At 50.8% G+C, this 26,077-nt stretch overlaps 3 protein-coding genes across 9 annotated transcripts in view; all 3 read left to right on the top strand.

Moving 5' to 3' along the window:
- Positions 1-45: 45 nt before the first annotated feature.
- On the top strand, positions 46-4,762 carry LOC131102924 (transmembrane protein 238-like). Of its 7 annotated transcripts, none has more exons than XR_009119504.1 (3): positions 50-1,067; positions 2,755-3,297; positions 3,401-4,762. XR_009119504.1 is itself a non-coding variant. In XM_058048620.1 (2 exons), exon 1 carries the CDS (start codon positions 97-99, stop codon positions 574-576), a length of 480 nt encoding a protein of 159 aa, XP_057904603.1. In that variant the 5' UTR covers positions 46-96; the 3' UTR covers positions 577-582; positions 2,647-3,351. The 7 variants fall into 7 exon arrangements, 2 of the variants coding, with proteins under 2 accessions (XP_057904603.1, XP_057904602.1); XR_009119503.1 differs by lacking the exon at positions 3,401-4,762 and having other exon boundaries at positions 50-851; positions 964-1,067; positions 2,755-3,351; XM_058048620.1 differs by lacking the exon at positions 3,401-4,762 and having other exon boundaries at positions 46-582; positions 2,647-3,351.
- A 483-nt stretch (positions 4,763-5,245) lies between these two features.
- On the top strand, positions 5,246-11,063 carry foxk2b (forkhead box K2b). The gene is made up of 9 exons (XM_058048480.1): positions 5,246-5,908; positions 7,952-8,146; positions 8,325-8,478; positions 8,562-8,708; positions 8,790-8,983; positions 9,057-9,256; positions 9,342-9,578; positions 9,664-9,864; positions 9,950-11,063. The coding sequence occupies exons 1-9, from the start codon at positions 5,616-5,618 to the stop codon at positions 10,138-10,140; spliced, it is 1,812 nt and encodes a 603-aa protein (XP_057904463.1). The 5' UTR covers positions 5,246-5,615; the 3' UTR covers positions 10,141-11,063.
- An 8,149-nt stretch (positions 11,064-19,212) lies between these two features.
- Positions 19,213-26,077, top strand: part of hlfa (HLF transcription factor, PAR bZIP family member a) — a 6,885-nt gene continuing 20 nt past the window's right edge. Inside the window, exons 1-4 of the mRNA XM_058048588.1 lie at positions 19,213-19,511; positions 21,045-21,404; positions 24,489-24,703; positions 24,785-26,077. The exon at positions 24,785-26,077 is cut by the window's right edge and continues 20 nt beyond it. Of these exons, the coding sequence (XP_057904571.1) occupies positions 19,397-19,511; positions 21,045-21,404; positions 24,489-24,703; positions 24,785-25,000 (906 nt within the window). The 5' untranslated portion in view covers positions 19,213-19,396 and the 3' untranslated portion in view covers positions 25,001-26,077. The remainder of the gene's footprint in view (positions 19,512-21,044; positions 21,405-24,488; positions 24,704-24,784) is intronic.

Below are 26,077 nucleotides of genomic sequence, written 5' to 3'. Positions count from 1 at the left end.
GGGCGTGGTCGCTGTGCAGGTGGGCGTGGCCAGGCCGCAGGTGAGCCGGCAGAGCATCCTCCGTTATTCCGGGCAGGACCATCTCTCGGTTCCGGCATGGACGTGAAGGTCTTGCTGGGAAACTGCGCCACGCTCTTCTTCGTGGGCCTCGCCTGTGACGTCATCGGCCTGATCGTCCTCCTCGTGGGCATCTTCGGCGACGTGCGCGTGGACGGCCGCTTCTACGGAGACTTCCTGATCTTCAGCGGCTCCCTCGTCATCTTCCTCAGCCTGGCCTTCTGGGTCATGTGGTACGCGGGCAACGTGAGGACGGCGACGAAGGCGAGGAGGAAGAAGAGCAGCCTGGCCCGCCTGGTGAGGAAGATCTCGGAGAGGCTCACGCACAACATGACCGCCGCAGCGTGCGTCAAGCGCGTGGACGGCGGCGACGAGGTCGGGGGGGCCACCGCGGACCCCCACCCGGCCGGTAAGGTCACGTGGGGCAAGTCCACGGCGTACGACAACGAAGGTTACGACCACGGAGGACTGGACCATCACCAGGACTACAAGGAGAACAGGGAGGAGGAAGAGCTGTGACGTCACGTAAATAACTATGACTTTTATTTCATTCATATAACAATGCTAACATGCTCAGACGTGGACACGCCTTGTCCTTCACGCTTTATTCCAAGATTTCAAAGTTCGTGTCACATGTTGGTTGTGGTCCCAAGACCAGGACACTGAAAGGGGGGCTGGCGTGGCGGCTCCTGGTGTTCCTCATACGTTGTCCAGATCTTCATGTTATTATGAGAATAAATCATCTTCTTCCTCGTCAGTCACGAACTTTCTGATGAAGAGACGAAAGAAACGAGGTTGGTCATGTGATTCCGATACGTCCGGTTCCCCTCCAGTATACAGTATACAATATAGAGTATACAGTATAGAGTATATGTGTGCTTAGACGTCTTTTATTCGCCTTGTCAGCACAAAAGAGTCGACTCTTGTTAGCTGTTTGAACGAGAGGGTGTCACGTGACACCGTCTGACCGGTTCGACTGTTGGCTAAACAAACACTACAATGCTAACACGGTAAGACTGTGGAACCTCGGCTAGCGTTCACCCTGGTTAGCATGTTTATCCCTTAGCATCAAAAAGAAATGCCACGATTTTGCCTCAGCTGGCGTACATTTTCTACTTAGCGTACAATTGGTTGTCTTTCATTGTTAGCATCCTGTTAGCTAACTAACAAACCGGCAGCTGGAGGTGAGCTACGTCGACCTTCTATGACGTCATCAGTGGTTGACTCAACACTCACAGAAAACACATTTTATGTAGTTGTACATGCATAAAACAATTCTAAATGCATATAAATGTGCACAAAGACACCGTGTGGCAATGAGACACCACACGTTCACCGTCTTCCTGTTTTGCCATTTGCCTTTCTCAGCTTTATTCAAATGCTGGCACTTTCCATGACTCCATTTTGGGTTATTGAGGCGAGACACACTATTGAATTGAAGAAACCACTCATGGCAAAACAGGAAGGTGGTGTCTGTGGGGTGTCCCGATGCAACATCGTGTCTTTGTCTTTGACATCATGTGTCATGTCTTCAGTGAAGGTAAAAGTAACTTTCAATGTTCTTTTGTCCCTTTCAGTCATCATTTATATGCATTTCCTATTGTTTTCTGCATGAAAGAGTATGGTATAAAACTAGACAGAGGTGTTTAGTGTTGACATTTCCTCACATCTAGGTGTGGTCGTGGACCAAGGATGCAGAGACAGGAGTGCAGTGCAGGTCAAAAAGGTCTTTAATGGCTGCACTGTGGTATCATGGTAGCATCATGGCGATATAGTGATACCATCATATGGTCATGGTGACGTCACTGTGGTATCATGGTAGCATCATGGCGATATAGTGATGCCATCATATGGTCATGGTGATGTCACTGTGGTATCATGGTAGCATCATGGCGATATAGTGATACCATCATATGGTCATGGTAGCATCATGGCGATATAGTGATACCATCATATGGTCATGGTAGCATCATGGCGATATAGTGATACCATCATATGGTCATGGTGACATCACTGTGGTATCATGGTAGCATCATGGCGATATAGTGATACCATCATATGGTCATGGTGACATCACTGTGGTATCATGGTAGCATCATGGCGATATAGTGATGCCATCATATGGTCATGGTGACATCACTGTGGTATCATGGTAGCATCATGGCGATATAGTGATACCATCATATGGTCATGGTGACGTCACTGTGGTATCATGGTAGCATCATGGCGATATAGTGATACCATCACATGGTCATGGTGACGTCACTGTGGTATCTCAATCGGATTGGGGAAAGGAATATTCCACCCCTGGGAATCCGATTATATGTTTATTCGGATAGGCACTTTTCTTTGGGAATGAGGTGTATACAAAGGTTCAATTCCTTCCGTTTGAGCGTAGTGATAGGATGGTGACCAGTCCAGGGTGTGCCCTAAGCCAGCTGGGATAGGCTCCAGCATAACAGCGCCCCCAGTGAGGACAAGCGGTATAGAAGCTGGGTGATAGTGTTGTGGTAGCACAGTGGCTGATGTTAAACGTAGCCTAGCATGATGTAGTGTAGGTCAGAGGGTGATTTATTGATTGATTGACAGCTCGCTAAAGTGCTGCTTGAGGCGTGTAGTGCGGCAGCAGAACAAGTCGATCCGGCGTAGGAATGACGATGGACTTCCTGTACACCAACCCGTCCTTCCACTCGTCAGTCCCCAGCTATGACGACACGCCGAGCGCTGCCAGTGTACAAGAAGACGACAGCAGGTAGCCGGCGTCCTCCTCAGAATGGCCCCGGACCCCCACAAACGCACCGCCTTCTTCCTGGCTCTGGCCGTCCTCCTGGATGTCATCGGCCTGCTCCTCTTCCTCATCGGTGTCTTCTCCTCGCTGAGCTTCTGGGACTTTTTCGTGCTGTCTGGACCTCTGCTGATCTTCCTCAGCCTCTTCCTGTGGATCTTCTGGTACATGGGCAGCCTGATGGTGACCGAGGAAGAGCTGGGCCTGCCCAAAAACGACATACTGTGACCTCCGGCAGGCCAGCGCTGATGGCGAGGTGAGGCTGAAGCCTCGGCGGGACCATGACACCGACATCCGACAGCTCAGTGCGGCTTCATGGAGGAGGTCATCGTGAGGGACCACCAGCGGGGATGAAGGACGTCATTTGAGGACAAGTGGACGTTTCTGATGGACGTTTGGCAGCAGAGACGCGGTCGTTGTGTTTGTGGCGATGACTTCCTGTCAGCACCTTTCATGTACGTGATTGAAATGATTTAAGCTTGAAACTAAATCTGCTTGCTGAAACCACCGCTCTCGCTTCCTTTCTCCTCAAATCCTCCGTCACAACTCGTCAAACAGGCGGCGCAGGATTTTTGCACCAGGAAGAGAAAAGAACACGGTTAGTCATGGCGTGTGCTCTGTACTGCAGTACTACTGCACTAAGTACACATGATAAGCAACAGGTGGCGCTGAAACCCCCCCACCTGTAGGACCATGTCAGCCTGAGGAAAAGACCCCTGGTGAAAAAGTCATTCTCTGAAGGTGGAGCCTATCGCAGCTGACCGAGCCAAAGAGGCGGGGTTATTCCTGGCTTGATTGACAGCTAATAGCAGGCCAATATCGCTACCTGTCAACATTTGTATTGGACAATAAGGCAGAGAAAATAAGGAATGCCTACAGTGACAGACGGAGATTTCTTGCTCATTGCGTTGTTGAAAAGAGTATATGGAGTAGCTAAATATAGCAGCAAGACCTATCCTTCTTGCTACATCTTCTTACTCTCTGGCAGACCAGCTGTGTTATATTCCAGATTTTAAATGTCCTAACGTGAGGACATCCAGAGAGGAAGCCTCACAAACACGCCCCGTTCTTAGCAACATAAATCAACACTCAGGGCGCCATTAGTCCTCTCATGGCGGGCATCCTTAATGGTGTCCATTTGCTTCCCGGCCCTCGGAGAGGAAGTGGAGGGGAGGCGTAATGGAGCTCTCTTTCTGCAAAGAGATGCAAAGTACTGCTTGCTCATCTTTCCTCGAGGGACGCCTGCCTCCTCCTCTGATGTTTGTTTGGCTGAATGGTCTCCATGGTGCACGTCCTCGCGGTCCCGGTGTCCTCATGTTTCACCCTCATTCTGACTGGAAACATCAAGACTCATGATGTCATGGTACGTTTTGGGTCAGTGATGTCCGTTAGCGGCAATGCTATGTGTCCCCAGCGGAAAGACAACAAAGAGCTCCATGTGAGGCATAAAAACACGAGGAGGATATCGTCTAACAGCGTCCCGGACAGACAGCATTATTGTTAGCTTTCTAGGTGGTGCCGCCAGCGGGGTAAAAGGTCACGGATGTTTATTGTCGGCTCTCGGCCTCACCCTTTACGTCAGCCCTTCAGTCTTGGGAAATATATTTCACAAGAATTGTCCTCATAGTAAACATAATTTCAAGCCAATCAGGATGCTCCCATACGCACCGCCAATAATGATTGTGTATTATTTACACCTTTAACATGATTAAAGTTAAGAAGGAAGAAAGGAACTGAGGATGTGTTCATTATTCTGCTCTGTTGGCCACACCATGACGTAACTATAGTATAAAGCACTGTGCGAGTGAATGGCTCCCTCTCGTGGCCACCGGTGGTGTTTGACATTTTGCAACGTCAATACAGGTGTAACCATCCTCGACGTTTTTTGAAATGATTAATTTCATATCCTTAGTACATTTTGCTGTTCTTTCTTTAATTTGTTTGGTTCAGATTCTGCTATAAATACAGGCATATTACAAAGATGTTTAAAGTAGAATTTATTTGCATAGACAGATCACGTGACTGCAGCTCCACAATAAAGTTGTGGAGCTTGTCCAGTGTTTACCACTTGGGGGGGGGGGGGGCACAAATAATCATTCCAGCTCCGTACAGTAGATGGCAACATAACTCTGCTTCTTAACACACCCTGTTTGCCAGAGAAAAAGAAGACATAGCAGGAGGGACCAGTCTTGCCCGTGTATATAGAGCTATAGGGCTATATATACATTCTCTACAAAGTAATAATAATGTATAATTTGCTAGGTGCAAGAGTAGCAACGTGCACGAGCAGGCGTGTACGAGCCTTGGTTTTAAGACGCACCACGGTAACCGAGCCAGGTGGTGAGTTAGTTAGTTAGTTGTTTAGTCGGCATGGAAGGTCATGTTGTGTAGTAATCACTAGCTAGCCGCCATTGCTGTGCACGTCCTCGCTCACGAGAAGCATATGTGCTGACTGTACTCCCCAACCGACCTTGAATGTGTCCCCGGATTAATGCTCTCCTCCGATTGGCCGTCCCCGAACGGCTGCATCACCGCCCCGGAGCGCGATTGGCGCAGAACGCTGTCAGCAGACGCATATCCAACCCCCCGTGTTTGGTAGGACGCTTTGGCTAGCCTTTCTGTCTGCGGTGGTCTGAACCGCTGTCCCGGCCTACATGGTCCCCGCCTAAGTCCTCTTTTAATTCATGTCCCCTTTGTAGCTTCGGCCACTTAACGCCTCTACCGCGTCCCCTCGTCCCTCTCTTTTTATTTTGTCCCCGCATCGACCGCCAACATGGCTGCGGTGAGCGCGTCGTCCGGGCCGGTGGCGCGGCTGGAGGGCCGTGAGTTCGAGTACCTGATGAAAAAGCGGTCGGTGACCATCGGGAGGAACTCTTCCCAGGGCTCCGTGGACGTCAGCATGGGCCACTCCAGCTTCATCTCACGGCGGCACCTGGAGATTTTCACCGCCAGCGACGACGGCACCGGCGGCGGAGACTTTTACCTGCGGTGCCTGGGCAAGAACGGAGTGTTCGTGGACGGCGTGTTCCTCCGCCGGGGCGCCGCACCTCTGCAGCTGCCACCGATGTGAGTGTTCGCTCCGTGTGGAGGCGAGATCGTTAGCCGGTGGATGAATGGATATTATTATTATTATTGTTGTGAATGCTGCAGTGTTTGCTAACACGGAGGGCCAGGGGAGCACATGTTTTAGCATGTTAGCTTGGAGTGCATCCGTCCTCCCCAGCCATCTTCTTTGTTGACATTCGTGTTAGCAACAGTAGCCATTAGCCTCCCCTCGCAACGTGTTAGGGCCTAGATCGAGCTGACGTTAATACCCCTGTCATTGCCCCCACATAGTGCCTATTTATCTGCAGTAATTCGTGTTTTGGATGTGCTGTTGTCGCCCGTCGTTGCATGCGAGCGGACGTGTTGGCCGGCAGCTAGCATCAGCTTGGCCGTGTTTGTGAATGGGGCTGCTGAACGTAAACAAACCGAAGCGTCTCCGCCCTGCCGGCTGACAAAAGCACAGCCGGCGTCCTGACTCTATCAGCGGACACCTGATAGAACAACATACCGCCTGTCCCCTATGTTTACTAGCTAGGAGGGCTGCCGTCAACGGAGTTCCTCAATGAGGTCATCATGAAGATGAAGAATTATCTTCCATTGTCTAATTATCTTCCAAGTGCGGGGAAAATGTCTGTTTTAGGTTCAGATGCTCCAAACCAATGACTAAAGGAAAGCCATTTAATATGCAGCAGTGGTATCATAACTATTTCACTACTTATTTGCTGCTGGGTTATTCGAGATCAAGAAATGTCAATCAATTTTTTGCTTTTAGAAGTGCGATTGCACACACACGTTCAGGGCCATGTCTAAACAAAAACATGTTTTTCAATATCAATTTTCATTATTACACTCCATGTTGAGTGTTATTTAGGGAGCCTTGTCGGCCATCATGGCAACAATGCAGTGTTTCTTTGTAAAGCATCTCGTTCCGTCAAATAGAAAATTAGATTATATTTAAAATTAGATTAGCGTGAATCAAGAGATGTCTTTTTGGGGGGATTAACAAAATAAAAAGTGGAATAGAAGTATCCTACACGTGTGCATAGAATGTTTCTGAATGTTGTGGGAGACAAAAGCTGAGACATTTCTTCTGTGCTGTGCTTGGATACTTGCTAAAAAATTGTATATGTACAATGGCTCGGTCAACAACATGGGTCTCTCATGCTACGTGTTCTTATTGTTTGGCAGAGCAGGCGTGTTAAGATGCCATCTACAGTACGTAGTTGGTACGATCTCATGCAATGTTTTAATGAGCGAGGGCCAACAAGTAGCACCAAATGTATTTTGTGGAGGTCCACGTGTGTTTGTGGCGTGAGTCGCGTGTGGGGCATGAGGTCACGTTTACATCCTCCATGTTGATGAGGAACGCGAGGGGACTGGCGTGGCGGGACAGTTGGTATTCCTGGGATTCCTCTGCGGGTGTAAACACAAGGACCCGCCCTCCCCCCCCCGCTCTCTTCTCTCACATTCCCTCCCTCCTGTCTCACTGTCCTCTTTGATTGACATTCCTCTTTTGTTGTGGTGGGGCGGGCGGGCGGGCGGGGGCGAAAATGAAGTGAAAGTCTTGCTCGATTGATCAGCTTTGTTTGTTTGTTTGCTGGCGTCCTCGTGTGCTTTTTGTCACTGGACACCTGCGTCCTCCTCTTACGGGGGGGTTGGGGTGGTAAGGGGGGCAAACTACACCAGTGGCATTTCCAAAGCATACAGTGATCCAGAATGCCAAGTATGAAGAATGAGGGACATCAGGTCCATCCCCTCATTCATTCATTGATGAACAACTGTGTGTTCTCTCTTGTATTTATATTTTCATCATATTGCTGCAGGACTATATTCTATTAGTGGTAGGTTGAAGGTGGGATGATTACATAATAACATATTGGTGAATTTCAATAAATAGCCATGATGCCAAAACAAAACAAATATGTTTAGAACCATTTCTGTGGCTTATTTTTATGAATTTCTTGTTCAATATGACAAAAGAGACGGAGCTGCATGGCGACGTCATTGCTCCGAGTGAAACCAGCTTCCACCCAGAGATAACGCCGATACGTTCCTCTCCCCCAGATGCACGTTCCGCTTCCCCAGCACCAACATCAAGATCACCTTCACGGCTCTGTCCAGCGGGAAGAAGGTGAAGCGTGAAGCTCCCGAGTCTCCCGTCAAGCCGGTGCAGCCTCAGATCTCCCCGCTGACCATCAACATTCCAGACAACATCGCCCACCTCATGAGCCCGCTGCCCTCGCCCACCGGAACCATCAGGTACCCGCCGGACCTTAACAAGTCCACCACACACGGCACACGAAGGGCATGCTAGCTGGCACGGGTCCTGAGACCTTGGAGACCAGCTGGCAGCAGATCATGACAGGCCAACTCTGTCTAATCTATTGGACTTGCTTCATGACCACAAGTCAACTCGTGTACCTGTCCCTCCCCCCAGTGCTGCTAACTCGTGCCCCTCCAGCCCACGGGGTGCCGGGTCCTCAGGCTACCGCATGGGGGGCCGCATGGTGAGCTCTGCCGAGCTGCAGCTCATCAACGACAACTCTCAGCCAGACAACGACAAGGAGGCGTCGGGAGAGGACAGTCCCAAGGTGGGCGCCACGCCACGTCGGACTGCAAGGTTCCAGTCGGCAATCCCTGACGCTGGGGCGTTTGTTTTGTTTTCCATACGCAGGACGACTCCAAGCCGCCGTACTCGTACGCTCAGCTGATCGTGCAGGCCATCACCATGGCGCAGGACAAGCAGCTCACCCTGAATGGGATCTACAACCACATCACCAAGAACTATCCCTACTACAGAACCGCAGACAAGGGCTGGCAGGTCAGTTTGATTGACAGCACCCCCGACAAACCGAAGCCACCGCTCACGTCTCTGTCCTTCCCCTCGTCCTCGCCGCTGCAGAACTCCATCCGTCACAACCTGTCGCTCAACCGCTACTTCATCAAAGTGGCTCGCTCGCAGGAGGAGCCCGGCAAAGGTTCCTTCTGGAGGATAGACCCGTCCTCCGAGGGCAAGCTCATCGAGCAGGCCTTCAGGAAACGACGGCCCCGGGGCGTCCCCTGCTTCAGGACCCCGCACGGACCCCTCTCCTCCAGGTCGGGGAACAGCCCAGCGTTCTTTTTCCGGCTCTGTTGTCACGGAAACCAACTAACTTGTTTCTTCCTTCAGGAGCGCTCCAGCCTCTCCCAACCACTCGGGAGTCCTTTCCGCCCACTCCAGTGGCGTGCAGACGCCCGACAGCCTGTCCCGAGAGGGCTCCCCTGTACCCCTGGAGGTGGACACCTCCTCGGCCACCGCCGTTGTCACCACGGCGTTGCAGCCCAAGCTGGCTGTGATCCAGGAGGCTCGCTTTGCACAGACGACATCAGGTTTGCCCTAGGACAGGGGTGGCAATGTCTCGTGACTTGGGGAGCATTCCCGTTGGACCAACAATGGTGTCACGTGGTCTTCCAGGATCCCCCGTCAGCAACCAGCCGGTCCTCATCGCTGTCCAGGGTCAGTTACCTCAGACCTTGAAGCCCGTCACCTACACCATGGCGTCTCCTGTCAGCACCAGCGCCTCCCAGCCAGCGGTTCAGACCGTCCACGTCCTGCAGCAGATCCCGGCGGGCTCCACCGTCATCGCCCAGCCGGCCGCCATCATCAGCAAGAGTGAACTGCAGGAGAATGGCGAGCACGCCGAGGTCAAAGGTGAGCTGCTCCGGCCGTGTGACATTAGCGACACTTGGCATATTAGCTAACACGCGTGTGTGTGTGCGTGCGTGCGTGTGGTCAGTCAAAGTGGAAGGGGTGTCTACCATCACTTCCACAGGCGGGGCCAGTCGCATCATCCAGAGCGCCCAGGCAGCCACGCCCCTGCAGACTGTCACCATCGTGCAGCAGGCGCCCGTGGGTCAGCACCAGCTGCCCATCAAGGCCATCACGCAGAACGGCACCCACAGCATCACCACCGCCATCCAGAGCGCCGCCAGCGCCGGTGAGCTAACACGGCGCGCCCGGCGCTAGGCTGTCCCAAAATATGGCGTGGTACGTAAACGCTGCCGTTTCTCGCTCTTTTTCAGCTGTCACCGTGGCCAGCCCGCTGCACCTGCTGGCGGACCACGCCTCCGCCTCCGCGTCCCTCCCCACCAAGCGGCAGAACGGGGACCAGCAGGCGGCGGGGGCGCCCGACGCCAAGCGGGTCAAAGCGGAGGACGAGGCGAGGCCTGTGGACTCGTCGGCTGGTAACAACCCGAGCAGCCACCTCAATTAGCTCCTATCCCACAGGCCACACCCCCCAAAACCGTGACTCCTCCCCCCACGCACCTCCGTTGCTTCTTTTACTTGTCCTGCCTCCCGACCCCGAGGTGCCAAACGAGGAGGAATCTCTTCATTTTCACTCTTGTGGACTCAAAGAACTGGAACTTAGGGCCGCTGACGCAACACGACCACAGGAAGCCTTAAATCCACCTTAAGAGCTGACTTTGTCCTGGAGTGGTCCCGCCTCCGCTCAAGCCGGACGCCACCTCTCTGTCGCATCTACCTCAGCAGATGGGAGACCCCGGCGTGCCCCCCGCCCCACCCTCCAGTGTCACCAAAACCCACCGGGCAGGTGGCGACCATCATGAAAACCATCAACAATCAGAAAGGGAGTCCATATTCCCGAAGGTTTGGCAGCTAGCCGCCCAGCTCGGAACTTCCTGTCCCGCAGCAGCGTGGCCGTGTGGAGCATAGGACAGTTCTTTTTTTTTTTTTTAAAGGTATTTTCACGAACTTGCATCATTGAAATAAAGACGTGAGCTCTGTGACTAATCTAGAAAAAATAATGACTTGTGTGGCAACAACCCCCCCAAACCCCCCACCGCCATCCACGTGAAAAGCTTAGCGACTCGGAACGCCACGTTGATCCTGCATGAGTGCGACGACTTTGAACCCGACGGAAGAAAAAAGAAAAAAAAAACAATCCAAAGCAGACCTGCACTTGATGAAATGTTTGTGTTTCCACTTCCTTTTTTTCCACTTCCTTTGTCGTCCTTTTCATCATGTTTTCTTCCTCCAACATTCTCTCCTTTGTCGTGTTGTTGGCAGACCCCCGTGACTTGGCTCTGATTGTACACCCTCCAAACATAGTCAAAGAAGAAACGTTTGTTCAGCTTCAGTGGAGAAATGCTTTTTTTTAATAAATTAATTTAAAGTCTGTAAAGCCCTTTGTCCCTTCTTGCTACAAGATGTGTGGCCACGTCTCACCACCAGGGGGCAGCACCTCGCTTTACGGCACATGGGTCAAACCTGGCCCCCAACCTCAAGTAGGCTCTGAGTTTTGGCCCCCAACCTCAAGTAGGCTCTGAGTTTGACACCCCAGCGCTAGCAGTTCGAACATGACTCCTCTATGTAGTGGTTGATTATGTCCTATGAGTCCAAAACATTGCAAGACAAGTTATGAGACATTGGAATAAATGGCCGATCTGCTGTCAAGTGTCAGACTACCTAGCTAGCATAGCCTAGCTGACATGCCATGGCTGACATCGAGTGAAAAAAACGGTCATTCCCCCTGGAAGTGGTAAGTTTTTATCTCTTTTGTAGTTCTTTGTAGTTTCCCTTTGAAACACTACATTTTAGAAGAAATATTTTGCCGATGCTAACTAGTTAGCTCGGTAGCTTGCTAGCTATGGCGGTCGTTATGTCCCTGTAGTGATCCCGTAGCCTGAGCAACTTAAAGAATAGGAGTGTCAAATGGACTCTTGGGTATTATTTCATGTCTTCGGGGCTCTGATGCTAAAGACTTTATTTAGGAAATCATAAACCGGTTTAATATAACCTGTAACTGTGAACATAGTCCATTGTGGTAGTTTAGGGATTCAGCATACTGAACAATTAATGTGTTTGTTAGTCAGCACAGTAAACAACAGACATCAGTTGCCAAATAGAGCCACGCAGTACACACGTCTTCCCACTTGGGGGCGCCAAAGCGTGCAATTATGAGCCCGTGTTTGAGCTAAGCCTTGTTGCCTTTTCATCGGCTGACAATGATGTGAACTACTTCCTGTTGGCCCCAGGATGCAGCAGCGTGCCATCCCATGTAGCAGCAATGTATCATGTAGTAACATGTGTGGGCTGGCTGGCTGACTAAGGCTGCTGCAGCATCCTTCACTGCTGTGTGTGTAGGTGGCGTCTCCATGGCAACCACCTTGTTGAGCCTGCCTCCGTGGAATGTTGATACGCTGGATTGGATGAGGAAGAGGAGGCCATCTGGCATGGCGATATTCTTAAGGAAGGAAAGAAAGGAGAGCAACTAATGAGCGTTGTTGTAGTCGGCACCCCGTGACTGCTCTTTTATCAGCTGACCTCTGACCTCTGTTCCTCCACTCTTATCCTCTAGAAATAGTCTCAATGTGCAGCTTCTTAGTTGCCACAGAAACTGTCCAGTCAGTGTAGAGTGGTTGTAGTGCTCCTGTTGGACACAGGGTGGCAGTGCTGAGTTCACATGTCAGTGTTCAGTCAACAGACACCAGTGGCAGCCATCTTTGTTGATGGAGTGTGATGTGACGTGGTGGGTTGAGTGTGTGGGAGGGGAGGGGTTGTTACATGTTGGGATTAGATGTGCATGTCGCCGTGCAGCCTCCTCTTTTTCAAAATAATAGTACAAGAAATCTCAATGTTATTTGATATTTTTCATGTGTTCTGTTAATTTCCTCCAGTCACATGATCATTTATTTCACAATTTCAAAAAATATATTAAATGCAGTAAAAATTATTTTTTAAAAAGATATGCCTTTATTCGTCCCTCAGTGGGGAAATTTGTAGAATCCAACATACATTTATTTTTAGATTATTTTATTTAAAAATATATACTTTATTATTTTTATATTTATCTATTTTTGAAAGTATATCAAAATAATGTATTAAACTGTAAATGTTTCAGTATATTTTTATAGATTTTATTTTAATGAGTGTATTCAACTATTTTTTTTTAATAAAATATATTTTTTTTAATCGAAGACACTTATTTTTTATTGGTTTTAGTTTTTATTTATTGTGTCAATTTCCTCCAGTCACATGAACAAACCTCATGACACAAGCGCTTGTCCTGGCCCGTTACCATGACAACCACACATGCACGGCCCGCCCACGTGACGCAATCAAACAAGCCTCTGGGTCCTTTTCCAGCAACGACTTCCTGTTTGCCGGGATGCTGTCATCTGACCTCCCAATATAGCCCAAGATGGCCGCCTGGCCTAAAGGTGTACGCAAGTGTGGATTTGAGAACGGTTAGCATGGGACTAACCGGATGGCGAGGATGACCTCACACCCTCTGGGTGGTGAGAATCTGGATAAACGTGTTGGGAATGGGAATTTCCCACCTGCTAACCGGTAACCGGCCGCCTCCGCTTCCGTCCTGTTGCCAAGATGGCGACCACTGAGGGTGGTCAGTGTCCACTCATCTTTGAGTGTGGTGCATTTTGATGAACATGCACTTATGCACTTAAAAGACTAAGTGTAAGTACGCAAGCGTACTCGAACACCTTGCTGCAGTCTTCTTACCTTTCCGTCCCTTTGCCCCCCCCCCCCCCCAAATGGAAGCTACAAGGAATGTGATGCTAATGCTAAAATGCAGAGGTCTTGGCCATCTCCGGCAGGTGAAGAGTGGAGGAAAGGGGGGCGGGGGTGGTTCTGGACCCACTAGGCTTGTGCTGGCCTACTTTTGCGCCACAGACCTCCATGTGGCCCCCGAGCCCCTGGAATGATCGGCAGGAGGAAATGTGGGCGGAGTCTGGTGGCAGGTAGGAGTCCTGTCGAGTGAAGCTAATGATTGACACCGGAGTGGGGGTGGCGGGGTCATCATTAAAAAGAATAAGATTTCCTATTGAAAGTGAGCATTGTGGGCCTCAGCCTTAACCAGAAAGCAGGTCATGTGACCGGCTGCGAGGTGGGTGTTTGGTCCAGATTGACGATGTGACAAGTGTGAGGTTCTGAGAAAAACATTCCTGGTGCACGGAGGCCTCCAGGATGGGGGCCTCTGCAGTATTCCTGTGCCTGCCTGTTTAATCACATTTGCGGAGCGCGGCAAGAGGCGGCTCGGTAGCCCGGATCGGACCGACAGCTCACGTGGCCGAGCACGCTGACTGGTCACGCTCTCCCCACGTGGGCCCGCCCCCTCTCGACTCCCGACTGCCGCTCCCGGCCGTCCGTCAGGCCTCAGCCCCGCCCTCAGTCCGCCTCCAGAGCGGCTCCGGCTCCGTGTTTTGCTTGTGGCTTGTTCCCTGCGTGGAAAGTAGGTCAGTGTTTGCTTTGTATTATTCAGCAAGTGGAAGCTATGAGGAGCGCGCTGACACGCACAGACCCACATCCATCAAAGACGCCTCTAGTCCGCAAGCAGCAGAACATGTATGATACGGGTCAGGCCGACCCGCTTCCACAGGAAGTGTAGCGCCCCTAAGAGCCGTCACATGGGTGCTGCGGCTATTTGTAGCCTCCTTTTTTCGGTTTGTGTTTTTGTGGTAAAAGGATCGGCGCTGGGCCCAGCCTGGAATCCTACCTGGAATGTGAGCCTGTTACGTAACCGCCGGGACTTTGGATGCACTTTTTTTCCCCCGGTCTGATCACACACGCACACACACAGCAGTCAAACCACCACAGGCGAGCTGCAGCCGCCACAGTAGCCACATAAAGGACAGGGCCACATGGCTGCAAAACGACGAGAGAAAAAAAAGCCTTCAAGTCTGATAACCTTTTTCCTTGTCGCCATCGTCAGATGAAGATGACGTCTTTCCTCCGTCTGTCACGGCGATAAAACGCCGTCCGTCAGTTTGAGCGACGGCCTCGCTGATTGAAGCTGCGGCCTTCCTCCGCGCGATGACCTTTTTTGCAAGTGCAAATTGGCCAAAAGAAAGCGTTGCTGGGGAGAAAAGACGAGGTTAGCATAGCGATAGCGATGATGAGCATCCAAATGCTAAAGGTTAGCTAAAGGTGACGAACAAACATCAGGAAAATCTTGACAGTGTTTGATTGGATGAGTTTGTCTCGTCTTACTCGTACAGCCAAGACAGGGCGGTGTTCAAGCTAGCCTCGCAGCTCCAACGTCACTTCCTGTCCAGCCCCCATTTCATGTAGATATAGTAAGTGTATTTAAAAGTTGGTAAACATGATAACTATTTTTGCTTCTTATGTCTACTATATGGGGTAATAGGAGTGTAAAGGTGACTATGGGGTTGTTATATCATGTCTAGAGGGCTCTTATGTTAGAAAGTGTATTTACAAGTTGGTAAACACGTTTACTATGTCTTATATGACTTATTTTTAATTCTCGTAATACTCGGGGAACGTACTCTGAGGGCAGTGGTGTCCAAATTGTGGACGGGGGGCCATTTTTGTCACATTAGATATGAGAGTTGTCCTCAGCGCTGCATACACTGATACAAGATAGTCGCCAGCCGGCTACTCGCTAGCTGCTGTGGTGTGGTGAGGGGTCACTACTATGACACTAATTAGCTTTGTCAGCTAATTGCCGTGTAGATGCAGACTCTTGTTTGCCAGCATGCTAACCAGCCGCCTCCATGATTGTCGGTGGCGGTCTAGTGATTGTGTAGCAGACACACACAGCGGGGGTTGTCGTCGTGTACATGTCACATGCGTGCGCCTCAGCCAGGTGACATAAGTGTTACGGCTACTGCTAAGCTAATCCTGGAAGCACACAAATAATCCAGAAGATTGTTTAAAGGGAGACAACATGCGTGAGCAGCTAGACTGGTTTGGCTGCGACGTACACCGCTCGTGGTGTCGCAAGATCTCGTTCAGAAGGAAACGTCATGGGGACTAGGTACTAGCCTGGGATGATACTTAGTCTCTGGAGCACTCAAGTGTGCAAGTGTGCACGCTAAGTACACTGTACCCGGATGTTACATTCCCCACATGTTGAGTACACTTAATTCCACCCTCGTTCCCAGTAAGTCACCACCGTCATGGATTTGCATTGTGGTGCGGTACTTCCTGACTGCTGAAAGACTTCCTGTGTGCGCCAGACCAGATCCATCTCCAGAAGCCAAAAGTCTGCAGCTTGTTGGTGGCGTGAGAGCGTCCTCGGTGCGAGGCGCCCCAAGGCCCGAAGGCTGGCAAGCCTCCATCAGACGTCCGTGACGAGCGTCAGAGCCGGGCAGCCCGAGGGCGCACATCAAACGCTCACACGCACAATGGCGCTCTCATCCTCGCTACCTCCGCCTCCAGCAGGCCTCCAGGACCCTGTCTCTGCTCTCTGGTCTCTGGTGTCTGGTCTGGATCCACCACTGATCTCTTCCAAGTCACAAGGAAACAATTCTTGGACGATGATGATGTGGCCATGACCTCCACATCCTACACACTTCATTCATTCATTCATGTCACCTCCATGTCTGACCACCGCCGTCCTTGCTGGACTGGAGCATCCAGACCAGCATGGAAGCACCCGCAAGATTGTTTATCATAGAGAAACAGGCTGGCGCTTCCCGTCTGCTGCAAGGATGAGGTGCGAGAAGAAAGGAAAATGTTCTCATACCAAGAAGAGAGGATGAGGTGCAGGAGAAGAAAAAAGGAGGATGTGCAGGAGAGGAGAGGAAGGCCATGAGTGTTGTTGTGGAGAGGATGAGGGTGGAGCAGGGAGACCAGCATGTGTTTGCAAACGTGCGTCCATGCTGACCGCATGTGACTCCGTACAGGACGGGAGCAGGGCTCGTGCATGTGCGTGTGCTCATGCGTGTGCTCATGCGTGTGCGTGTGTGAATGAAATCTCTCAAGCAATCGAGGAGCAGATCAGCGTGATCCTGGCGTCTACTCCTAGACGTTGTTTTGGCAGCTTGTGGCTCCGCAGGGACCCACCAGCCGCGCCGCCCCCTCGCCCCCCATGCAGGGCTGCACATGCATGTGTTCCAGGAAGGATGAGAGGAAGCGGAAGCGCGGTCGGTGCTGCCAAATGTGCCGGCCATCCCAAACACATGCTAGCCGCTGATTCGAGCTGCCGTCAGCCGATCTTCATCCTGACGTCCGAGATCTACGTTTGTGCCCTCACGGCCATCGCCGCCTCCTATGGGGAAAGCACCGCCTATGTGCATCACCCCTGACCTTTGACCCTGGCCCTTTACCTGCTGCCCTGTGAGGAGATAACACGACACACACGGAGGCTTTCCCACGAAAATAGAAAGACGTGATTGGTGCAGAAAGGATGTTTACAGTCTTTGCAGGAAGTTCTTTCATGAAGTGGATCATGAGGTCCCGCCTCCTGGTGTCACTGGAGGACGTTAGTGGCTGACTGCCGGCAATTGTACCGCGTTACGTAACGGGAGAGATTCTCTTACACACTGCCAGTTGCTGCAGGTGAAGATTACTACACTCGTCTCTCCACTCACACACACACCATGCATACATCTGTCTGTCCACTCACACACACCATGTATACATCTGTCTGTCCACTCACACACACCATGTATACCAATGTCTGTCCACTCACACACACCATGTATACGTCTGTCTGTCTAGACTGCTCTAGACTGTCCAGTCCCCGAAGGCCTCCCTTGGTGTCTTCAAGGGCCATAGTTCGGTCCCCCTGGAGGTCACGTTGGCTTGCCTGTGAGAAGGTTGTGCCGTGTGGGACGCTACGTTGCTGTAAGGAGGCCCCGTGTTCAATATGAAACTTAGCAATCGTGTCCTCAAATAAGATGACTGCTCTTGCACATGCTAGCGCTAACTTCCAGCTAACACGCTACGGCAATGTGACCTTTGCCCCCAACCCGGTGCAGAGCCGACCCCGTCCTTCAGGAGCGTCGCTAGCTTTGCTAGAAGACGCCAGGCCAGACTTTGATGCTTTCGAAGAAATGCATGCTACTTTGTCAACAGAAATAAAAGATGTGGAGAATTATGAAATATGTCCTTGATGACTGGCGGACACCAAATCATAACAGCAGGGTTGGTAGAAATGTAAATATATGTCAGGTATAACATTACAGCTACTCACCACTAGGGGCATCACAGGGGCTTCAGCATGCTGGTCAGGCCAGCGCTAAAGGCTAGCTTTAGCCTGCTGGTCAGGCCAGCGCTAAAGGCTAGTCTGTTGTAGTTTCCATAAAGATAATATATGAACTTGTGTTTTTAGGTCATGTTGACTATTGAAGCTAGCGCTAACATGGCCAAACAAACTCACAGCGTTATGGTGCGTTCATGGACAAGTGCCAAGAAAACACTTGGCAAGTAGTCAAGTAGTACTAAATGATTACCACTTGGGGTCAATGAGATGTGTTTTTTTCTGAGATTTTTCAAACCAAAAATCTGGACATTTACAGTGTGTGTGTGTGTGTGTGTGTGTGTGTTACAGAGGTTTGAGACAAGGTAGGCGGACGGACGAGTCGTTAAAGACAAACAAGTGACTTTTAGGACGTGAGTCAGCGTTGTAAGCGTGAGTTGTCATGAGTTAGCAGCTATCAGACCTGAAAGTAGGTCGAGATAACATTTGTGTTGTTCCCACTGCGCAAACAAGCCCGCACTGTATGCTTATGATTTGACTTCTACACGTATGAACTATATGATAGATGTTTGCTTACACTTCAAAGTTACTTCATCATGTAAACGATGCACGTTTTCCCCCTTCAGCCTGTGAAGGCATCACCAGTTCATCACCACTGGAGCCTGATGAATGGATGAATGGATGAATGATGAATGGAGGAACAAGCTGATGTCTCCATCCTTCAGTCATATTCCAAAGGTTTCCCCTCCTGCTAGGTCGGATGCCCGTGGCCATGGAATTGTGACAGCATTACCATGACAAACCTAGAAACTATGAAAGGCTTTATCACTACACGTAATGGCTGACAGCCTACGCAACTCATGATTTGGCAGACTGGACATATGAATGCTAATGCTAACACAACAAAGGTGGTACAGAAATCACAATAATACTGTTAAGAAGATTGAGATGACTGATTTAAAAAGTGTCATTGAAACCGTGACTGTATTTAACTTGTACTTTCATCTTCATTATGAAATGTTCTTACCAAACTATTCTGTTTTCTTGAGCTTTGGAGTTTGGTGCTAACTAGCTAGCATGGCTGTTTGAGATAGAAGGCTACAATAAGAGACGTGTAAGGCAGAGTGCGCGGTTTAATGTAAACAAGTGGTATGAATGAATAAGTAACGAATGACTTTTGTTCAATGAACGTTGTTCACGCCAGAGTGAAAATCGCTTTTATTTCCTTTGCTCCCTAAATGCAACATCGATCTGTTTGTGTCTTTCATGTCCCACGCTCCCTGAAGGAGTTTCAGTCGAGGCCCCGCCCCCGACTTTGACGTCACAGAGAGTGTTTCCGCACATGGCGGTCCAAAGCCGCGCTGCCTCCGCCCTCCTCGCCCAGTCCGCCTCCAGTCATCCAGCTAGCTGGTCTGCCCGCTCACCGTCCCGCTGCTGCGCGGAGTCTCGGCGTCCTTTTCAGCGTTTGCGAGTCCTTGCGGGCCGCGCCTCGTTGGGATTAAAGTCTTTGCGAACTTTATTCTCCAGTTGCCCTTGACGACATATGGAGAAAATGGCCAGACCTCTTCCCATCAACACAACTTTCCTGCCGCCGACTCATGGCGTCCTCAAGTCCCTGCTGGAGAACCCTCTCAAGCTGCCTTTCCACCACGACGAAGGTACGCCTCCTTTCCTTCATCGTCTATCGAACAGTGACACCGGGATGCGGCGCAAGTCACAGATAGAAGCGGCGCTTGTTGCAGTTTTCGTTCGACCGACGTGCGCACTTTGACAGCTAAGCTCCCCGAAGGACGATGCGCGACGAAACCTGCACACGCGTGTCACATCGTGTCATATATTACGATCTTCGTCGGAGGTGGCTTCGTCTCATTTTGTAGACGAGGCGAAGAGTTTCCGAAAAACACCGACTGTCTCTGCTCCATGTTGGCCCACTCGCCGCCTAGAAGTGACGATCTCGGCTCAAGTGCTAATTAATCACGAATTATCGCCGTTTAACCCAACGCTTGGTGCTGCTCGGCTGCACCTTTAATACCCTTAAAGCTCCTGCCATCCCTTACGTGGCCCATAGAGGGCGCCTCAGACGCTAATCTTCAAAACAAATTGATCAAACTTTGTATTGAGGTCAAGCTTTTCGAGATGCTGACTTGTAGGACAGCCTCTTTGTCAATCACTTCATTTAAGTATGTTTCCATGTTAGCATGATTATCCAGTGTGTTGCGTCATGGAGTCTTACGGCTATGGAGGAAGTAGGTTTTACATGTACAGTATTCAGGATTAGTTAGCATGTAAAAGCTAGTTTAAATGTGTCCCCACTAGCAGCGTAGCCTGGATTACAGGAGCAAAAGTAGACTGATCATATTGCAGCATGTCCTAAACACGCTGTGACCCACTTTAAAGGCCGACAAAGTTTTGTTGTTACTGCCTGCTGTCTTTGTTGTTGTGCTGTGTCACACAACATGGCTGATGGATGGATTATCATGGCAGCAAGTCCTGTTTGTAAACAATTCCATCAAGTGGCAGCCATCTTTGCACACGGCAAGACTCGAAGCCGCGGCCCGTCGCCGTTTCTAAGGCTTACATGACATGCAAGGCTTTCTGAAACAAAGCAATGATGGCGCGCGGCCTTCAAGCTAATCTGAGCAAGCTAGGAAAGCAAGCCCAGGCAGCGTTATATAACGTCTTCTCTTAGCTGGCTTTGTGTGGGATGCTGGATGTCCTTGTTCCCGTGGCTTTTACCTTTGTTTGGCTTTGTACCGGCCACTTGAAAGCAAGCGGAGGACCTTTCCATCCGTGAGGGCGTCGCATTGAAAGCGGCGGCAGTTTGTGTGATGTCAACATAACGAGCCTCGTACGTCTTTCCTCGCATGTCAGCACCGACTGTCTGACCAGCACACACCACTGCAGGGAAGGGGGGGGGCGAATGTGGACGCAACGCAAGGTCTTTGTGCACGTCTGTGTTGGCTGCCTGCCACCAGTAGATTGCAGCCCTGTGGGTTATGGAATTGGTTCTGGTCGTGTTCTATAGAAGACAGTTTTTCAGTGCGTGACCCTTGGTGGAAAAGGTTTGGACACCCCCGCTTTGCTGCCTTGATCTCGCGCTCTCACCTTGACAATGCAGCTTTCCAAATATGGCCGACGTCCGTGTGTGTACATGTGCAATAGCGCCAACTAGTGTCTGTGTCCGTCCTCAGGCTTCGGCAAAGAGAAGGAGAAAGAGAAGTTGGAGGATGAGAGCGGTGTGGCCAGCGCGCCCCAGTCGGCCTTCCTGGGGCCCACCTTGTGGGACAAGACGCTACCCTACGACGGGGACAACTTCCAGCTGGAGTACATGGACCTGGAGGAGTTCCTGTCTGAGAACGGCATTCCCGCCAACACGGCCCAGGGCGAACAACAACAGCAGCAGCAGCAGCAGCAGGGGGCCCCCCAGGCCCGGCACCCGCCTCAGGCCCCGCCCGCGCCCCTGGTGGTGGACCTCAGCAGCCGCGCCACTACCTCCGTGCACACGACCATGCCGCCCCCACAGCCTTGCCTCCAGAGCCCCGGCGCCGCAGGTGAGACCCCATCTCATTCAATGTGGTCCAGCGCCACAACAAAATCAAGTGTGTCACACCTTGAAAATGCATGTATGAGGGTGCATACATGGGTGCTATATAGATACATATATATATTGCTAATTTGGCACATTGAGCACAATTAGTTAAAATACTATAATAGCATAAAGTGGTTTATTTTGATGAAAGAGCTTGCCGTGTTGGTCCCAGCACGTGTGACCAGATAGACGTGGACCTCTAGTCTAGCTTGTCACAGACTCGCCCATTACCTGCCATCTTTGTTTACACGTTTTGCCTCTCTGGCTGGCTAGCGAGCTCCTTGTTGTCCCTGGACCAGCTACCAGTGGCTATCACTTCCATGAGATAAAAGCTAACGTTGACTTAACTTGAGAACCCTCGTTGGACTGAAAGACGTAGTGTGTGTACAGCTTTAAGATCTCTAAGGTGTCTATGCTAGCACTAGCTCACCGGTTGATGTTGACTAGATGACCAAAGAATGTTTGCTTCACTTCCTAGTATATTGACAGCTTGTATTGAAAGAGTGAATGGAGTACAATGTACATGTTGGCCGTCAGATAAGACTAGTACTGTAGTTTAGTCAAAGTAATGTTAATAGTACTACATGCTGGATAGACTCCATTTATGTAGAACAAAGGATTCTGTAAATGCTGCTACATTATTTGCCGTGTGTTGGTATTACTCCAAAACAGGCAATGCCAACTAGTACAAAGTGTGGTACTACTAGTCACATAGTACTACTGGACTAAAGAGGTCAGGTGACCAAAGGAGGCTCGACATATTAAATTCAATTCTGGCACTCGTCTGGACTCACATCTTCAACAACGTGACGGCTCCATGTCATGCCCCCCCCCCCCACCCGTCCACACACAGATGTTGCCATGGTGACGGTGGGTCATGTGGCTGTGTTGTGGAAGTGCTAGCTAGCAGGAAGTGGTGGAAATAAAGGTTGTTGTTGTTTGCAAACTCCCAGTGGGACGCTTTAATGTTGAAGAATCTCTTGGTGTGGCGCTTTTATTTTGCCGAGGATGTGAGACAAATGTTTGTTTCACAGGGGGAGGGCCGCTAGCCCCGCCCCCTTTCCTGTCAAACAGGAGGGCCGCCCACTTTTACAAGTAAACAACCTGCACAGCAGCAAGCGGCTTGTCACGCGATGTCCATCAAAGGCTCCCGTGGACTTAGCGATAATGTTGACATTTAGTGCGTGTGAGACAGGAAGTGGCAACAACAGGCTCGTGTTGGCAGCCTAGCATGGCGTTCCACCCGCGTCCTGGTGTGTGTGTGTGTGTGTGTGTGTGTGTGTGTGTGTGAGAGAGACATAGAGGGCTTTCCTGCAGCGTGCTGGGCCATGTGACACACACATGCAGGCGCCATGTGCAGCACCCCCCCCACCCCCCCACCCCTCCTGACTCACTTTCACCCTCCCTGGCCAAACAGTCTACTCGCGCCGCATCACATGGACTCTGGCGTGCGCGTGTCACGTGCACTATTGTGTTCCCCGCAGTGAGCACGCCGTGTGCGCGTGCACGTGCTGGCAGGTGGTCGATCATATCAGGGAGGTGGCCTCAGGGGGCGGGGCTCCGCCACGGGAGGTTGCCGAGCTGGCTGGACGAGCCTGCATGGCAGGATTGACGTCTCTGGTGTGACTCGCAAACTTCTCAGACTTTCCCACAGGAAAGGTCATCTGTCCATATCATATTGCTCTACTGTATGGGGTACGTTTCCATCATGGATGCTTTACTGTAGGACGTCTGAAGTCATGTGTCCATATCTACTGTATGGGGTACATTTCCATCATGGATGCTTTACTGTAGGACGTCTGAAGTCATGTGTCCATATCTACTGTATGGGGTACATTTCCATCATGGGTGCTTTACTGTAGGACGTCTGAGGTCATCTGTCCATATCTACTGTATGGGGTACATTTCCATCATGGGCGCTTTACTGTAGGACGTCTGAGGTCATCTGTCCATATCTACTGTATGGGGTACATTTCCATCATGGATGCTTTACTGTAGGACATCTGAGGTCATCTGTCCATATCTACTATATGGGGTACATTTCCATCATGGGTGCTTTACTGTAGGACGTCTGAGGTCATCTGTCCATATCTACTGTATGGGGTACATTTCCATCATGGACGTCACCGTGGTGTCAAGTCAAGCAGTGTTCATAGCATCAAATGCTAGCTTTACAAACAAGTGAATGGCGACGCTACAACCTGATGCTGGCTGAACCGAGGTCTGACATGCCAAATAACACAGAAAGCCAAAGAAAAAGCCAAAGGCGTTTTTGGCCCTGCTTTTACTTTGACAGGCGGTGTTATGCGGAAGTTGGCTTGGCCGGGTGGGTGTCGATGCGAAGTTCATAAAGCCGATCAGCTTAGTGAGAAAAATCTCTGCGCCCTTTGACCCCTGACGAGCTGTTTGGCCTGCAGGAGCGCAAGTCCAAGTCCATGCTAGCGTGGCTTTGATCATGTGACAAAGCTGCCTGGTTGGTAAACATAAAAACGTCTTTATTGAGGTGTCTCCTACTTCCTGGTCGGTGTCAACGAAAACCAATGAGACGCTTTTAGCCTCTCGCTCACCTCTGTGCTAATTAGCAGCTCAGTGGAAGGCCTCCACTTTTAGCGGGCTAAGAAGCTTTGTGAATGGCGGCGGGGTCACGGCACAGTTCTGGTGGATCTGGCCGTCACGGCGAAGCTGACTCTTGTTGCCTGGCAACCAGACAACAGGCAGGAAAACAGTCTGTTCTTGTGAATGGCCTTTAGACCACACTATTACTCGTGTGTATACGGCACCACCTGCTGGCCGGAGGAGGCGTTGCTTTTGGCTTTTTGACATTCTATATAATTGTACATATAATCAATGTGTGCTATGGAAGAAATATTCTACATCAAATATACATTCAAAAATAACTTTTAGAAATGCTATGCTATTGAACCAATCTAAACAGAACATGTATAAATGTCATTTAGATCATCTAAAATGTATTTTATAAAATGATACATCACATGTATAAATGTATAAAAAGATCTACTAACATGGTCTTCTCCTGTTCACGCAGCGCTGCCCTCGGCCCGGGACACGCCCAGCCCCATCGACCCAGAGTCCATTCAGGTGCCCCTCACCTACGAGCCCGACCCGGCAGACCTGGCCCTGTCCAGCGTTCCAGGCCAGGCCGTGTTCGATCCCAGGAAACGCAAGTTCTCCCCCGAGGAGCTGAAGCCGCAGCCCATGATCAAGAAGGCCCGCAAGGTCTTCATCCCCGAAGACCTGAAGGTGACCTCTCGGGACGGGAAGGCAGCGTTTGTAGTCACATGTTCACAAGTGTAAAAAGGCTTTTCTCCGCCGCCCCCGCAGGACGACAAGTACTGGGCCCGCCGCAGAAAGAACAACGTGGCGGCCAAACGCTCTCGAGACGCCCGGCGGCTGAAGGAGAACCAGATCGCCATCCGGGCCGGCTTCCTGGAGAAGGAGAACGCCGCCCTGCGCATGGAGGTGGCCGACCTGCGGAAGGAGCTGGGTCGCTGCAAGAACGTTGTGGCCAAATACGAGGCCCGGCACGGGCCGCTGTGAGGCGCCGCCCGCCGCCTGCCCGTTCCCGACCCCCGACCCTTGACCCCGCCCTCCCTTTAAAGGACAAAGTGTCTCTTGGTGGCGCCAACACACGTCTGTCATTTTGTCACTTTGTTCTCCCGCTAAAGCCATGTGACGTGTCACTGATCTTCTCGTAACATCTCACTGCGCTCCGCTGCGCCCCTCAGCTGCGGTTCACCAGCGAGCAATAAAGCCGCCGCCGCCGCCGCCGCCGCCGCCGCCTCCGTGCACTACAGCGTCGCTCACAATCCGCTCCCCCGCCGCCATGTTGCTCCACGACCGAGGACGTCCTTTCAGCATGAGTTCTTCTTTCCTCTCCATTTTTGCAAAGTTGGTCATGCTTTTCAGCTTGTGTTGACAGTTGTAAGACCCGCCCCCATCCACCCCAAACCCCGCCCTCCTCCCGCTACATGGTAGAACCCCGTGTCTGCGTAGCCGCCGCCCGTCTTGACCAAGATGGCGGCATGAATGTAAAGGATGTGCTGAGCAAGGAAAAGCAAACGTTGGCTGGTTAGACCAAACCAATCGCTCCAGAGAAGATATATTGGTTACAAGAGATGTTTATATAAACCTAATCTATACGTTGTTGTTTTGTACAGTATTTTTCCTATACATTACTGAACTGAACTATGTATTTTAAATGCATAACAGATCCAGAATATTAAAGACTTCAAGAATATAACTCTCGGCACTTTACTCATCTTCTATTTGTCATGTGACCACACAAGCCTTAGTGAGTGGATGAGGTTGGTTGAGGGAGGACTATGGCGCCCCCTGGTGCCGGCTAGTCACAACCAGGCAGCACACAAGTCGTTTGGTTGGAAGGCGTCTTTAGGTTTTAGGCTTTAGGGTTTGTCATGGTTTATGTGACCACAAGCCGCCGCGCTGACGTCACGAAGGACCGTCGGTAAACTGTCGCCATCTTGTGTGTGCCTTTAGCTCGTTTGCTCGCCATGTAACGTCTTCGTCGCCATGGAGACAGACGTCACGGCGCAGCCATGGCAACAGGCACGAACTGTTAATATTCCTTCCTGTTGGCTGCTGTGTGTTTTGTTA

This window comes from Doryrhamphus excisus, chromosome 15 (assembly GCF_030265055.1).
Source record: "Doryrhamphus excisus isolate RoL2022-K1 chromosome 15, RoL_Dexc_1.0, whole genome shotgun sequence".
NCBI classification, from domain to species: Eukaryota; Metazoa; Chordata; class Actinopteri; order Syngnathiformes; family Syngnathidae; genus Doryrhamphus; species Doryrhamphus excisus.
Note: the sequence above shows the minus strand (reverse complement) of the source record. Positions and strands in the feature narration are given on the sequence as shown.